Here is a 17,138-nt window from a genome sequence, read left to right as displayed (position 1 = left end):
CAAGTAAAGGCCGGCATATTGTCGAGACGAGAAAAGTGCTCCTCAGCGTTTAAATGTCATAGAGGAAGCTGAAAGAAAAAAACAATAAAACTGAACTGTCATGAAGGAAATGAAAGTAGAAGGTATTCTAAGGTAAATTATTTTTCACTCTTTTCTTTCAAATATCGGCAATCTTTTGAATACGCCTGCCACCGCCGATTGATTTGAAAGCCCGGTGGAAATAACTGCCTGTCAAACAGTGATTAACCGACAACAGTGCCCTGGACAAGTCGGTAATCGGACATAAAAAACAAGAAAAACAGAAAGGAACACCCATTGCATTAATTCTCCATTAATTCTCCAATAAATTCTCCAGTTCCACTTAACAAGTTCATGGATTAAGAAACTGCATACAAAGCACTTTATCAGCAACGGCCTGAAAATTTACGCAGAATTCACCAAGTTCATTTACTTCTCAAGCGTCAAAGTATGGTTCTTCCGATGAGCATATATCGTGACTACCTAGCGCAAAGTGCCTGACAGATACAAGCAAAAACCAAACAAAAATAAAAACGAGCGCTACTATCCACTGTTTACTAACGAGGAGACCACCTACGAATTATGTACTAGTGATTTGACGTGGTGTGGAGCTAAAAATGAGGTTAAATATTTGTCGTTTCGTGTGCCAAAACCAAAACCTCTTTGTAAGGTATGGCGTAGTGGGAGACCCTGGAATAATATTTATCACCTCAGCTTTTCTGGAGCGCCCCTCATGCATGCGGTTCACGACGTTTTTCTTTACGTTCCACCTTTATTGTAACGCGGCTGCAATCAAACCCGCGAACCCGTTCGCCGAGCTACAGTGTCGGGTTGTAAAACAAGAAAGAACGCACGCACGCCGTAGCCTTCTCCGAAAAATAGTTAATGCTGGCACCTCGCATACCAGAAAGTATGGCATGGAAGACAACGAGCATACGGGGAAATAAACAAGTGATGCGACTATGTTAGCTCAAAGCGGACATTAGTAAAAATATTGGTGATTTAAAGGCAAGAAAATGGTGATGGCACCTGCATGAAAGGATTTGAAGTGAAGGTGGGAGGAAGAAGCATCAGCTTACTAGACTTAGCGGTAGTGTGAAGGTTAAGCGAGTACTTCTTCAGGACCTTGGTCATGCCGGCATATGGACCACCACTGACGTGCGACAGCAGGAGATCCTTGTTTCCGGGCAGCAGTTTGACCAGCGCCGAGTCGGCGCGTCGCCCGGCCATTGGCTCGTCGTCGTGGACGTCCGAAGTGGCCACCGGTCGGAGGTGGGCTTCTATGTCGTCCAATTCACCGTCCAGGTTCAGAAACCTCGCGGGTAACAATGAACGTGAGAAGAGAACTAAGTACAGGTTGACGGATGACACCGCGCACAATCTGGCCTCCGTACAAATGGCTAGACCATTTCTGCATTTGCGATCCTTTCGCGCCGGACGAGCCGAGCACCGTCGTGCATGAACTTGCCACATTTTGGGCGTAAAACAGTCCTCGCAACAACTCATGCTCACATCTGAGAACTGCACTGTTGCTGCAAACTTCGCTTAACACGTGCCACCAAAAAAGAAGTTATTTGAGTGTTCTCATCTTCGTAATGAGAAGCATCAGAGGCCAATTGTAACATTTAGCGCTAGGTAAAAAAACGTACTTTAATATAGTGATGATATAGAGCAAGCTACGCGTAAACGTGTACGGACGAATGAATGCGTCACAAAGGTCTCGCGAAAAACAAACGCTTCCAACACTGCAAGTGAGAAACAAAACGGCAATATCACCGTTCACAGGTGACGACGCAGAACCGACAGCGTTGAGAACCAGCACGACTACAAGGCATGGGCTCTGAAATCTGGTGGGGCTCCCTGCACGCACAAAATCTCCGAGGTCATGATTGCGATATGCATCATATGTGCATACCACTAGTACACCCTTCACCTAGTTAGGTGCTATTTGAGAGCTGCTAAGAGGAAAATAAAATTTGACAAATTTCCGGGCTGTGCTCACGAAGGCCCCACCATCGGTAAAAATTGTGGCTGCAAGCCTCCCACTTTCATATCATCTGTAGATTTATGGTCCACAGCACAAAGCCATGTAGGACTTCACCGAACATACCAAATTACATATGCGCACGTAACAGACACCCTTCACAGGTTGTATGTCACCGATAAACTTTCACACACACACACACACACATATATATATATATATATATATATATATATATATATATATATATATATATATATATATATATATATATGGTCATTTGAAACCACGCATAGGCAAATTGAAGTTTCTCTGCAGTTGGCATTCAGGCATGGCGGCTTTGTGACACATGACGCTGAATGACCCACATGCAATATACGCCGGAGTGCTAAACGCTTCTTATTGTCTTGTACCTGAACCAAAAGATGCCACATCCCAATGATGGTCATGCACACTTTCGCCTCCTCCTGTATGCGCATGAGAATGTCCCAATAAATGAGGCAGTTCCTGCTGTGCGCGTGGCAAGACATGGGCACGATTACCTACTTGTATTCTATCGCGTTGAATGCAAGTCAGTTCAGTGACGTGATCTTCGTAGGCTACTTTGTAGCATCTTTAAAAGGGCTGTCGCAAAAAGCTACCGAAGTTATACATAGATGTGCTTTGACGACATTTCCATGACACAACTACCACTTATAAATGTTCAATCTGATTAAAAATTAGATACTGTGGTTCAACGGCTGGAAACAGAATGTCGATTAACCCGGAGGCCCTACACTCTAAGAAAAATAAGAGTAAAAAGTGAGTCACGGCAACTTGACTCTCTTTTTTCTTCCGAAGACCCACTTTTGCGCGAGGAAAATCAGAAAACAAGAGTCAACATTTGCGCATGGGTCGTTTGACTCTCAATAGTTCGCGAAGAGTCATCGTGCAAGATCGCGATTCCTCTGATATTCGAGATGAGCCTGGCGAGAGAAAGATTTTAATGCAGGAGAAGAAATACCAGATATCCTCTTCTGTTTTAGGCAGGCCCCCGGGTTCCTGTCATGGTTGTAATGAGGTGTATTATTCTTTCATCCTTGTCATGTTCTGCAATTACTTCGAACTCTATATATTGATTTTTCTTGACCATGTTTGTTGGTACCTCACACGCTTAAGCGATAGCTGGTTTCCTATGCTAAGGAAGACCTGGATTTGTCACATTGGATTCTGGCCATAAGTAAATCTAAAAAAAGTATTGGCTACTAAAGAGAGCACAGCAACGAGATAACAAGTTCAGTAGGCGCACGCAACAGTGTCGATTGTAAATGTAATTTCGCGACATATAAATAACTTTTGAAGATTTAAGCCCCAAGATTAATATCTTGTTATGAAGCGCACGGTAATGGGAAGCGGCAGATTTATTTTCAGCAGCTCGGTTTATTTAACGTGTACGGAATGCATGGTATACGCGCGTTTTCGCACTCGGACCCCGTTGGAATGCGACTGCCGCGGTTCTGATTGAACCCGTGACCTCGAGCTCAGCAGCGCAACACCAAAGCCGCTGGGCTACCGCAGTGCCTTGCTTTCCGCGACCACAAACAAATATTAGCGTACGCAACGCTGCTTTGGAACCCCCTAGAAAAATAGGAAAAAAATATAGCAGTTTCACCCCAATGCTGCATGAACCACTGCATGAACTATTGCACGAGCCAAGGTTCGTAGTTTCATCGGCTGAATAAACTGCAGTAAACGTTCGCCTACTCATTAAATTAGCAAGCACTGGGTCACGCGCGCACGTGTAAACATCGACAGATCTCACTCAATGAACGCGAACACTCGCTGTCAAAGCGTTGGCGTGATGAAGCGCGCGAACAGAGCGGACCGAACGCTTCTGCTGCCTCTTCCTTCAAAGCGTCTCCGAAAAATTGCGCGAACTGAGCGCCCTTCCCCCTCCCCCCCAGCATTGCATCCATCGGAAATTATCTACAAAACAGAGCGAGGGTGGCGCAAGACCGGGCTGGAGCAACGGCTAGAGGAGGAGAAGCGCGCTAAACTAGCACATCCCTCTCCCAGCTTGCGCGCGTTTTATCACGTGATCTCCTATAGATACTTGACTTGGGGCGCCCATCCAGCCCGGCTCAGAATCGAACACTTCCTTTAACGCGCACAGCCAAAGGCGCGGGATAGGATCTTATCGCAATTGACTTTATACGTAAGCTCACGGTAACACTGTTAAGAATGGCCAGCTGCAGGGAACGATTGCCACCCACTTACGACTATGACGGCAACATCCCGGCTCTGTTAAGAATGGCCAGCTGCAGTGCAAGATTGCCACCCACTTACGACTATGACGGCAACATCTCGGGAGCGTCGCCGCCAACTTCTAGCCACAGCGTGGCTAAATCGACTTTGTGGCGGAATGAGTTCGGCGTGCCAACTATTGTTCCCAAACTCCCCAACGCGCTACCCGGAACGGCTCCGAGTTCTACGGGGCCCCTCTGACGTCGGTTCCGGACCTTCGAACGTGTGTGCTTTTGTGCGTGCAGACCGTCCTGTGGAGAAGCGGCTAGTTTGCGATCACCAAACGAACGTTCGCGTTGCCTTGTATCGCGGGAGGACCGAGTGTTTAAAAACTGCTGTTGTGCGGATGCTCGACACACTTCTCTTGAGCAGTCATGTTGGACTGATGCACTTTCTCAAACAGTCGTGTTAGACTGATATAAATACTATAAATAACCCATATTCTTCGTTCTCGGTGAGAAGCCGTTCTTCACTTCATCAACGTCCTCAGCGTGGGTAAGTTGGACGACAGCGTGGGCCAGCTACCTTCTAATTTATGCCCGACTCCAATCTTGACAACGGATCACGAGCGATGGGATTGCGCCCCCAATCCTGACAACTGGCTGACATCGGTGAGATGGACTTTGCGACGTGGTGCTGTGACTGCGGTGAGTGCTTGGTTCTTGCTTTGACTCTCTAGGCTTCATTTTGTGGTTGTTCTGTTTAGAACAGTAGAGAAGCTAGATTGTTGAGTGTTAGCTAGGTTGTCTTTTCCTAGCTAGATTCAGAGAGCAGGATCAACGCAGTAAAGCAGCAATCATGGAGTTAAGGACACTGCTGAGAGACGAATCGTTGATTGTTGGTAAGGAACTGGGCCTATATGTCCGACAGGAAATGCTAAAACCAGAATTATTGGAGCTAATTTCCCATCAGGCCAGTGAGGAAGAAATTGAAATGGGAGTGGAACTTCTCAAAGAGAGAGAGAAACGGAAAAGAGAAAGAGAAGAACGGGACAGAGAAGAACGAGAAAGAGAGAGAGAGAGAGGAACGCGATAAAGATCGCGAGTTAAGAAAAATGCAACTTGAACTTGAAAGCCAACGTTTGCAGTTGTCTCAAGGAATGAAGGTGCTCTGGGATGATCAAGTGAGGCAGAATCGTACCGCATGGACAGGCTATTAAAGCCATTTGAGGTCGGGACCGACATAGGCTTGTTCCTAAGCAATTTTGAAAGGACTTGCGAAAAGATGAACTTCGGCCCGAGTGCATGGCCACAGCGGTTGCTGTCTATGTTGCCGTGTGAGGCGGCGGAAGTAATCGCCAGATTGAGTGCACAGGATGCACATGATTATGCAAAAGTTAAGGCTAGTCTCCTGAAGAAATACCGCCTTTCAGCTGAAGCTTTTCGGCAAAGGTTTAGGAGCACAGGCAAGAAAGATAGCGAGGTATATCCGGAGTTTGCATATACCTTAAAGGTCAACCTAGTCTTGTGGCTTAAAAGCGCGGAAGCGTACGACAGCAGAGACATGATCATTGAATGCATGTGTCTAGAGCAGTTTTACAAAACCATCCCCCAAGCTGTGAAACTATGGGTGCAAGGCAGAGGGATTGTAAACACTGTGGAAAGGGCGGCTGAATTAGCCGAAAAGTACGCAACCCGTAGAACGTCGAACTCCGTGGACAAAAACTTGGACGGTCGAAATGGACCGCGGAATCCATTTCCGTTCAAAAGGGGTTCGCAGACTAGACGATCGGAGCCTGTAGACATGGCGGAAAAGCCCGCAGAAAAGAGCGAGGGGAAACTTAACGGAGAAACCGCACTAAAAGAACAGAAAAGAAAATTCGAATCTTTTAGACCGATTCGCTGTTCCAAATGCCACAAACTGGGACATATAGCTGTAAACTGCGGGAAGCCAAGTGTAGTTTTTTCCTACGCAGACGAAAAAGACGAGATTATGGAACTTTTAAGTCCATATCTTGACGACCTGCAAGTTAATGGCTAACCATGCCGAGTGCTAAGGGACAGTGCCGCCACGATGGACATTGTCCATCCGTCTTATGTGATGGTAGATGACTTCACCGGAGAAGTAGCATGGATAAAACAGGTTCTAGAAGAACACAGCGTTGTTCTGCCCATGGCCAAAGTCAAAATCAGTGGACCACTCGGGGAGCTAGAGACTGAGGCTGCAGTTTCCAAATTTTTGTCACTGCAGTATCCTTACATTTTTTCGAATCGTTCGAATTAGTTACTGCGTGACAAAGGGCTCAAACTGGGAGAGGGCATAGTACAGGCATTGACCCGAGGCCAAGCTCGTAAGATCGCGGTGCTTTCGGCTAAAAATGCACAAGCTCCTCCAGCGGAAGCAGAAAAGGGGATAACTTCAATACCCGAATCCGAGCTAGGCCCGAGGCAGAAAAGAACAGTTGAGGAGAGCCTGCCAGCTGACCAGCTCAATGAGAGCGTAGCACCAGAGTGTCAAAGTTCATGCCTGCAGGAAAAGCAATCGCAAGCAAGACAGGGTCGTTATTATCCCCGGCCTCATAGAACTTTGATCAGTTCTTACGTGTGGATGGAGAGTCACTGGCAGCCGAACAAAATAATGATGAGAGCTTAGCTAAATTACATGACACAGCTAAAGAAGGCATTGCTAGGCGCAACGTGACGATACGATGAGAGAGGAGGATTGTTGTATCGGAACTCCAGAGATCAAAAGGGTAGGATTTTAGATCAGTTAGTCGTACCTATTAAGTACAGGGAGGACCTTTTGAGTCCCTGTCATGGAAATGGGTGGTCCGGCCACCTAGGCATAAACAAATCAAAGGAAAGATTGCTTATGGAATACTACTGGCCTGGCTGTTTCAAAGACGAAGAAAACTTTGTAACATCATGCGACGCCTGCCAGCGTTCTTGTATACCAGGAGAGACATGGAAAGCTCCACTGAAGGTAGCGCCCTTAATAACAGAGCCTTTCAGACGACTTGTAATAGACATGGTAGGGCTTCTTCCAAAAACAAAATCGGGCTACTGGTACTTATTTACCATGCTGTGTCTGGCTACCAAGTTTCCAGAAGCAATCCCTTTGAAAGAGCTCAGCTCCACAGAAGTAGTAGACGCGCTTTTGACAGTGTTTGCACGAGTTAGGTTTCCAGCCGAAATTCAGGCAGATCAAGGGTCAGTATTCACGGGCGCATTGACTTCCACATTCTTGCAGAAGTGCCGGGTAAAGTTGATGCACAGTTCTGTCTATCACCATCAGTCAAACAGTGTAGAGACGTGGCATTCAGTGGTTCAGCGAGTTTTGCATGCGCTCTGTTAGGAGCACAAGGAGGGCTGGGAGAAATGTCTGCCGGCAACTTTGTTTGCTTTGCGAACGGTTCCACATGAAGCGACAGGGTTCTCGCCAGCAGAACTAGTGTATGGGAGGACACTCCGTTCTCCACTGAGAATGTTAAGAGAGATCTGGGAGGAAAGAGGGGAGAGTCCAACAGTGGTTGAATACGTGCTAAATTTGCTGGAACGGCTAAGCGCAACCCAAGAACTAGTCGGAAAGAACATGGGAGTAGCTCAAAAGAACGCCAAATTCTATTACGACAAGAATGCGAGGCTTCGTACGTTTAATGCCGGAGACCAGGTAACGATCCTCAAACCTTCAAGAAAGGACAAGCTTGAGGTTCACTGGGGCGGGTCCGTTAAAGTGTTGCACAAACTTTCAGATACTAACTATGCCCGTTCGCAGGAAGGAGGTGAGGGTATATCACTGCAATTTGATGAAGCCGTATATAGAGCGGAGCGGAGTCGTTAACTAAGCCATCAATGAGCAGGATGGCACTAGTACCAAGTTTAAGGAGTATAGGGCGGCCTCCAACTCTGAAATTGGCCTAGAAGAAGTAGTAGAACACTCGGCAAGCTCGCACGCTCTAAGACGCGAGCAGCTAGATGAGCTCAAAGAGGTGTTAGGGGTATATCTCGACAGATTCAGCCATCGGCCGGGTAGAACCGAACTAATAACGCATGAAATTGAGCTGACATCAACCGAACAATAAGATCAAAGCCTTACAGGGTGTCTCCAAGACAGAGAGAGATTATGGAGGCAGAGATACAGCACATGCTAGAGTTGGGAGTTATTGAGCCCGCTGAGAGTGACTACACGTCACCACTAATACTCGTAGAAACCCCTAACAAGGACCCTCATCTGTGTGTTGACTACAGGAAGTTAAATGCTATCACTAGGGATCAGCTGTACCCGATACCCAACATTGAGGAACGAATTCAAAGAGTTAGCGCTGCTAAATACATTTCAAGTATAGATCTCGTGCGGGGTACTGGCAAGTTCCCCTTTCAGAAAGTGCCAGCCGCTATGCCGCATTGATCTCACCTGTACGCACTTTTCGCCCTCTAGCACTCAGCTTCAGGCTGAAGAACGCGCCGTTTATCTTCTCTAAGTTAATGGATATTGTCCTAAAAGACTTGCAGGAGTTCGCCTTGCCCTATCTTGATGATGTAGCAATTTTTTCGGACAGCTAGGAACAACACTTATCACACCTCAAACAGGTATTTTCACGGTTGAGGGAAGCCGGCTTAACGATGAAAGCGGAAATGTGTAGGTTTGGTTGTTGGCAGGTTACTTCTCTGGGCCATGTTGTCGATCAGGGCATGAGACGGCCGGCCGAGCTGAAGATAGCTAGGATTGGAGAATTTTGTCAGCCGCGCACGAAAACAGACCTTCGTTCATTTTTGGGTCTTGTGGGGTACTATCAACGGTACATTCCGAATTACTCGCAAATGGCAAGTCCATTACCGGACGCCCTGCGAAAGGGAGCACTGAGTAAAGTACACTGGGATAAGGACAAAGAGAACGCTTTCCAAAGTTTGAAAACGCTATTGGTTTCTCGTCCTGTGCTTCGCGTGCCAGACTACACAAAGGAATTCATAGTTCAATGCGACGCAAGCGACAAAGGTATGGGCGTGGTACTTAGTCAGGTCAGCGACGATAATGAGGAGCATCCTATCCTCTATGCCAGCCGTAAACTGAATGTAAAAGAGGAAGCTTACAGCGCATCAGAGAAGGAATGCGCTTCTTTACTTTGGGCCGCCCAGAAGTTGTCTTGTTACTTGTACGGAACGAAGTTCATCTTCGAGACCGACCACTGTCCTCTGACGTGCCTCAATCAAACGTCACACAAAAATGGCCGCTTGCTCCGATGGAGCCTCACTCTCCAAGAGTACAAGTTCTCCGTTAGATATAAGAAGGGAAAGTTGCATAGCAATGCTGATGGTTTCAGCAGGCTAATTTGAATTCTGCGTTGAAGGGTCCCGCCTAAATTTTAGGGGGACTAGTGTTAATTTTTTAAAGCCAAGAAGATCTTCTCTCATTTAGCAGGATTCCCTCCATGATTGCTGAATTTGTCAGCACAAAATTGCTTTAGAAATTGGCATAGTGAAATGCAGCATTTTTTCGTTTCTGAACTTATGTTTTTTTGAAGCCTAGCGGGTCTAAGGTTAGAGCCAATGTACGTCATCTCGGCGCAGAGCCGGTTTGTGGGGTTCATTTTGCAGTTGCCTGTCTTTGTTGGTTGTTTTGGGGCGGTGACATCAATACACAAGTGGTCGTTGCGAGCCAAGGGATCAATCACCCCCTGACCACCAGCCGTTCTCTTCCTGCGCAGCGGTTGTCAGCGCTAGACAGTCGAGATTTTTCGGGCCATGGAGGTGCTGTTAAGAATGGCCAGCTGCAGTGCAAGATTGCCACCCACTTACGACTATGACGGCAACATCCCGGGAGCATTGCCGCCAACTTCTAGCCACAGCGTGACTAAATCGACTTTGTGACGAAATGAGTTCGGCGGGCCAACTATTGTTCCCAAACTCCCCAACGCGCTACCCGGAACGGCTCCGAGTTCTACGGGGCCCCTCTGACGTCGGTTCCGGACCTTCGAACGTGTGTGCTTTTGTGCGTGCAGACCGTCCTGCGGAGAAGCGGCTAGTTTGCGATCACGGAACGAACGTTCGCGCTGCCTTGTATCGCGGGAGGACCGAGTGTTTAAAAACTGCTGTTGTGCGGATGCTCGACACACTTCTCTTGAGCAGTCATGTTGGACTGACACTCTCTCTCAAGCAGTCATGTTAGACTGATGCACTTTCTCAAACAGTCATGTTAGACTGACATAAATACTGTAAATAAACCCATATTCCTCGTTCTCGATGAGGCGCAGTTCTTCGCTTCATCAACGTCCTCAGCCTGGATAATTTGTACGACAGCATGGGCCAGCTACCTTCTAATTCATGCCCGACTCCAATCTTGACAACGGATCATGAGCGATGGGATTGCGCCCCCAATCCTGACAACACCGACAGATATATTTCGACGGTTGTGTCCATATAACTGCTATCGCGAAATTCGCAATAAATAGAAATTTTTACTAAGGACCAACCACGCTTCTTCTCCTTGTCGTGAGAGAGCTGTGAACGATAGTTCTTGAAAATGTGTTGCTAAATCTCCGCCAAATGACTACGCTCGCATTTGGTGACAGCGGTACACAGTCACAAGAACTTGTCGGGGAAATACCGGAGTTCTGGCAGCTTCAGGTGCACTAGATCATTAAGTAACATGGGCGGCTTTGTAGTTCTACCTCACATCAGAGCAAACTGCACTCGACAGAAATCAAGGGCAGCCGCAGCGTTATAGCTAAGCAAATTAATGACAATTACGCCGCGTCTTCACACTTCAAGCATGCTCCGACAGCGCACCGATAGATATTTCAAACGCAACCACGCTCGGACGAGCAAATTTTGTTTCTTCCAAGTGAACGTAGCGGGTATTTCAACACGCGGGTTAAATTCATGGCTGATTCATTCGAGAACAGTACTTAAGTCACGTAAAATTATCAGTGAGCAAAACAGTTTTTATTTCAACGTGAGGAAACAAAACCGAAACTAGCGCAACTGTTTTGCTCAGTTGTGCAGATACAAAATTATCCAAAGCCGAAGCCGTCAATAGCATGACGCCATTTTCCAGTTGCGTTGCATCTCGCACGTGTACGTTGTCGTCGAGTGGTGGTTCTTTATTCTATGGAGTGGTTCTGAAAGCGCTGCGTTAGGGGTGACTGCAACCAGGCGTTGCGGCAAGTTACGGTGGGAACTTCTGTCCGTGCTGTGTGATCGCGACGAGGGGGACCACCGCCAGCAGCGGCGTGTCGCCGATTTCGTCTTTGCCAACATCGAGCAAGTGCAGCTCGCCGGACCGTCACAAGCGCCCGAAGTGCTGCGGTTTGCACTGCATCTTTCATTATGATATGGGAGATCGCAACGGACAGAGAGGACCAGATGCGTACGAAGGACTACCAGCGGAGAGTAACCTGTGCCATATTTCTCTTAACCTCTTAGGTAAGCATATCAGCTTTTGTTCCGAGTTTACCAACGGCGCGTACTCGGCTCTTCCGGTACGTCTACATTCTGCGCCATGTTTCTCTTGGCAGTTCACAGATGTTTCATAGGCATGCTTGCGCGTATGTATGCGAAAATACTACTGGCAGACGGAAGCCTCAGGAGAGCATCTGAAATTATAGCAAAGCTGTACTGCCATAGATAAACACCATTCCTAATTACTCCAATGAAGAGTGTCCTGTCGCATCGAAAAATCCGTAGAATACCAAGTATTGCGTAACTTGAAGTGTAGATACAATACTAGCACCAGTGTTACTTTCGCTGGCGAAGACAGGTTGTGGAAAAAACAGCTTGTTTATTCTGAAGATTTACTAGCGCTTTAGGTATATTACCATGAATAATAAAAGCGCTACAACGCTGTATGGCAGTGTCAGGCGATGTGGCAGCACGGATATTTTCGTACCGGTAAGGCGGCTGCGTGCACGAGCGAAGAGACACAACGCTTTACAAGCGCTGAAAGAACAAATTTAATGTGCATTTGGCTGCAAGTCGGAAACATATTAGCTCACAATATAAGCCGATGTATAATGTTATTTTTTATGTAATCTTTATTTCACTGTTGTAAATATCTAAAACATGAATTTGCTGCAACCTTTATATAGAAAAGGTTGCAGCAAATTCATGCTTTTAAATGCAACCTTTATATAGTAATAATAGCTGTGTCTTACCAGTACTGACCTACGGGGCAGAAACCTGGAGGCTTACGAAAAGGGTTCTACTCAAATTGAGGACGACGCAACGAGCTATGGAAAGAAGAATGATAGGTGTAACGTTAAGGGATAAGAAAAGAGCAGATTGGGTGAGGGTACAAACGCGAGGTAATGACATCTTAGTTGAAATCAAGAAAAAGAAATGGGCATGGGCAGGACATGTAATCAGGAGGGAAGATAACCGATGGTCATTAAGGGTTACGGACTGGATTCCAAGGGAAGGGAAGCGTAGCAGGGGGTGGCAGAAAGTTAGGTGGCGGATGAGATTAAGAAGTTTGCAGGGACGGCATGGCCACCATTAGTACATGACCGGGGTTTTTGGAGAAATATGGGAGAGGCCTTTGCCTTGCATTGGGCGTAACTATGCTGATGACGATGATGGTGATGATGATGATGATTATATAGGAACTCCTACTAGGCTTACAAAACCTGGCTGTGTTATGTAGAGAATTTGTAGTATTCCTACTGGATTTTCTATTTTGAGTCCGGTGTTTTATGAAAAAGAGGGTCTTTTTATTTGTAGTCTTATGTTAGTGCAGATATTTGGCAAGCAGAAATGAGTTGATTGCAAAGTTGTACCTCCCGGTGACCTGCATATGAACCCAAGTTTATCCTGTCTTGGCTATTGTAATGTGCATATAAAATTTTAGGTATATACAGCTGTAGTTAGCTTAGTCGCTGTAGCGTATTTTGTAAAAGTAGAAGGCTATGATTATTATACTGTTTTCATGCAGAAATGCCTTTTTTTCTTGTACCAAGGAACGCTCACAGCATTGAATGAAAGGAAGTGTGGTGTATTTTTTCTGCTAATTTATAAAGGAAATTTCGTCTGCGGTGTATCATAGATTAGTTTACTCTCTTTTACTACACAAGGCGTTATCTCCTCTGCTACTGCTGCTGTTCTGTGCAATTTTGTAATTTTGAAATGTACTTTATTTTAGGTATTCAAAAAATGGCAACATCCAGAAGAAGACGCCATCTTATCCAGCTTGTTATGGGTGAGACAGATTGTAGGAGGCACTTTTTCATATCTCATTAGCTTATGATGCTATTTGTTGTAATTTTTGTGTCCACTTTCCTGGCCTCTATTCATTTCAGCATTTTTGTGCAAAGGGTAATGCTTTTAGATCGAGATAGAGTAATTGTCCAAAGGAGACAATTACAAGACAATTACAATTACATGGATTACAAGTTCTGAGCTTATCAGAACTTGTAATCAGACAATGAAAACGCTAGAGAGATGGTCAGCGGCAAATGCTATGCATATTAACGAAAATAAAACAAAAGCTGTTATATTCCGACCAAAAAATAAAATTATTCCACCTCATGAAGACATAGTACTGAATACTCACACTATTGGAATAGTTGACCATTTTAAATGTCTGGGCATATTTTTTTCCGCAAATATGAGTTGGGATTACCACGTAAGACATGTTCTGCAAAAATTAGCTCAGGTGACAGGTGTAATTGGTCGCCTTCGATACTTACTTCCAAAAGGAATCAAGCTCCTACTCTATCATTCGCTCTTTAGCTCTCGTTTAAATTATTGCCAACTAGTATGGGGTACAACGACGGTCACAAATCTAAATCAAATATACTTGGTTCAGAAAAAATGTATTAGGCATATTTTCAATGCACCTTTTGCGGCATCTACTAATGTTTTATTCTGCACTTCAGGAATACTTAAAATACACCAAATATACAATTATACGTTAAGCAGAAAATTCAAATTAGAAACTTGTAAGAACATAACAAATTTGCGTGTTCTGGCCAATTTAAGAATTAGGCATTTAAATTATCCCACGCGTCATGGAGAAAATTGGGAAGTAGACACAGTACGATTAAACTCCGGAAAAGAGCGCTTGTCTTACACTCTTCCGTCCCTCCTCAATCACTATTACCATAACAATTTTGACTTATTTGATTGTTCATATCAGGATATCCGCAAGTTATACACAGTGATGTATAGCTCTGAAATTTCTACTACTTAACACTGGTTATACTACAAACTGTCTCGTTCCTCAAATCCATAACCGTATTGAATTGTTTCATCTGGTTGTATGTAACTGTTTGTAACAAATTGATTTCTATTTTGTTTTTCTGTACATTCAGTGTACTTATTCTAGACGTTTGTTATTTGATAGCATTTCAGATATTTCATTTTTCTAAGAAAGTGTTCTGTATCTATTTTTTGGTGACTGTAAAAACTACCTTTCTGTATTACCTTAGCATTTCCTTTACTTAGTGTGTTAGTTTATAAGTGTGTGTTAGTTTGATTTATTTTACGGTAGTGCTGTTACCGCTGCGAAATATTTCCATGGGGCTGTGGCCTAGTCAAGCTGTTCTAAAAACAGCTTTTTGTCACAGTCCTTCTTTCTGTATCATTGACAGAATGAAAATAAAGATTGATTGATTGATTGATTGATGATTGAGAGACATGGCTGGAAAAGACGACACACATAAGCCTCCTTTGTCCGTATGTCTATGTTGCGCAGTTACTCTGTCGTTATCTACCAACAAGCCCAAGTTCTTCATCAGCTACATTTACTCATTCTCCGTTATTACAATTTCATTGATACAACATTGAAAGTACAGATGTACACCGGAAGAGAGACGTGAAATGATGAAGAGCCGTAGAACAAGGAGCATCGCTGAAGCCAATGTTTCGACAAAGAGAAGGAGATAAGTTTTCTTGTCAAAACATTGTTTCTATCACTATTTACGATTAAAAGACAGCATGATTGTTCTTGCTGAAGTATTATGCATTATGGAATAAAAATTAACAGGGTGAAATGTCAGGAATGCGAAATTCCTTGTGTATTCTAATGCTACAGGGAAAGCCAGAAAAACAAGATGTAGAGAACCACATTGTTATTTTTTACTACCCAGTTTAGCCAGCTTCATTCAGAGCTGGCACTTTTTTGCATTAACGACCACAGGAATTCAATAATTGAATTGCATCGTGATTTACTTATGTTTAGAGATGTTGAACTTGTTTTAATGCAGCTTAACATAGTGCGCGTAAAAAATAAACAATGGCATTTTAAGAGGCTTGCAGTTGACTAGCAGATCATGTGATAGTATGAGCTCAGGTTTCTACGGAGCTTCCGTGCACAAATCGGATGCACATTCTTTTTTGTCATTGCTTGGATTTTCATAAACATAAGTACCATTTCTTCTTTGTCGACGTTCTGCTTGTGTTGTCGGACCTAACTGTTTACATTTATTTGTATTGGTATCGATGTTACACAGACAACTGAATTTTTCTTGTAAATTGTGACATGGTAGGACTAAGAGCATTTGTGCAAATTTGCTGCAGGTACACCCTGATGGCTGCCGCCCCTGCATCCTACCATCGCCGTGTCCTGACTACGTCCACTAGGGAGTTCGAAGCCTTTGGCGGCTCCTGCCACGGCGTCCTGCCACCACCATGTCCTGACAACGTCCACTAGGGAGTTGGCAGCCTTCGTGATGATGCCAAGCAGGTTGGAAGCCGACAAAGATTAAGGTAAATACATGTAATTAAATGGCAACTTTTTGAGTGAAGTGGCTTGCAGCCACTATGCAATGAAAGAACTAAATTCAAAGAAGTTTAGACTCCCTGCTATCGGTGCAGGAATGCTCGTCCATGCATTTTGCCTTAGCCGCCAAGAGGCTATGTGGATTAGACGAAACGCGATGCAAATTTTGAAACTAGCAGGAGACCACTTGTACAATTTTTTTTCTTGCTTAACACAAAACTGCTTTGATAAAGGTTTAGCAATTTAAAAACAATACAGTGTACTCTCATACATTGTATTGGGCATAAATTTACTAGGACTGCCTCAATAGTAAGTGTGCTGATAAACGTACACCAAAACTGACTTTTTTTGCTAGTCCATCCTCATCTCTGCACTGCTGCATAATTTACCTTCCTGAAACCAGTTTTGCATGCAGTACAAGTCATAAATACGTGGATTACATAAATTTGCAGCTTTTGCTGTAAGCCAGTTCTATGAAAATAAAGTTAATAGGCCATATTGTCCATTTTTAATGATCCATATTAAACTGAGCAGTGGCTAATAAGCAGTTCAATTTTTGGTGTATGGCCTCTCTTTATTGTCCTGAAAAATTTGGCCCCCTAATGAGAGACCCAATTTTTTAGCTATGCCTTTTATGATGCATAGTTTGGTGCATTACACAAAATCTCTCTTAGTGCTTGTGCCAGTAAAAAAACGTTTCAGTTAAGTATTTCTTTAAATTAACATTTCTCCTATATTGAAGGGCCTCCAGTTTTTCAAAAAAATTTCAAGTGGTCGTTTGCCAGGTCGGGACAGCTCGCATGGAATAGCCTACTTACACAAATAGGGAGGGCTATAACCGCCGTGGTTGCTCAGTGGCTATGGTGTTGGGCTGCTCAGCACGAGGTCGCGGGATCGAACCCTGGCCACTGCGGCCGCATTTCAATGGGGGGCGAAATGCGAAAACACCCATGTACTTAGATTTACGTGCACAATAAAGAACCCCAGGTGGTCGAACTTTCCGGAGTCCTCCACTATGGCGTGTTCATAATCAGCGGTTTTGGAGCGTGAAACCCTATAATATAATTTTTTTTAGGGAGGGCCAAGTACACTTGACTTTATGTTAAGATACTGTTATTGATCTACAAATAACAAAATGAAACATTCCATCCTATAAGCAGCTCTTCACATTCATTTACACTTTTGCACATTTGTATACCTC

The 17,138-nt window shown here is 44.6% G+C and overlaps 1 protein-coding gene across 1 annotated transcript in view; it reads right to left on the bottom strand.

Moving 5' to 3' along the window:
• LOC139052613 (putative phospholipase B-like 2) overlaps window positions 1-17,138 on the bottom strand; it is a 218,882-nt gene that overhangs the window by 94,356 nt on the left and 107,388 nt on the right. Inside the window, exon 5 of the mRNA XM_070529684.1 lies at window positions 1,098-1,333. Coding sequence (XP_070385785.1) covers window positions 1,098-1,333 — 236 coding nt within the window. The remainder of the gene's footprint in view (window positions 1-1,097; window positions 1,334-17,138) is intronic.

Source organism: Dermacentor albipictus, unplaced genomic scaffold (genome assembly GCF_038994185.2).
Source record: "Dermacentor albipictus isolate Rhodes 1998 colony unplaced genomic scaffold, USDA_Dalb.pri_finalv2 scaffold_28, whole genome shotgun sequence".
Classification (NCBI taxonomy): Eukaryota; Metazoa; Arthropoda; class Arachnida; order Ixodida; family Ixodidae; genus Dermacentor; species Dermacentor albipictus.
The sequence above is the reverse complement of the archived record's forward strand: the minus strand, read 5'-3'. Positions and strand labels throughout refer to the sequence as shown.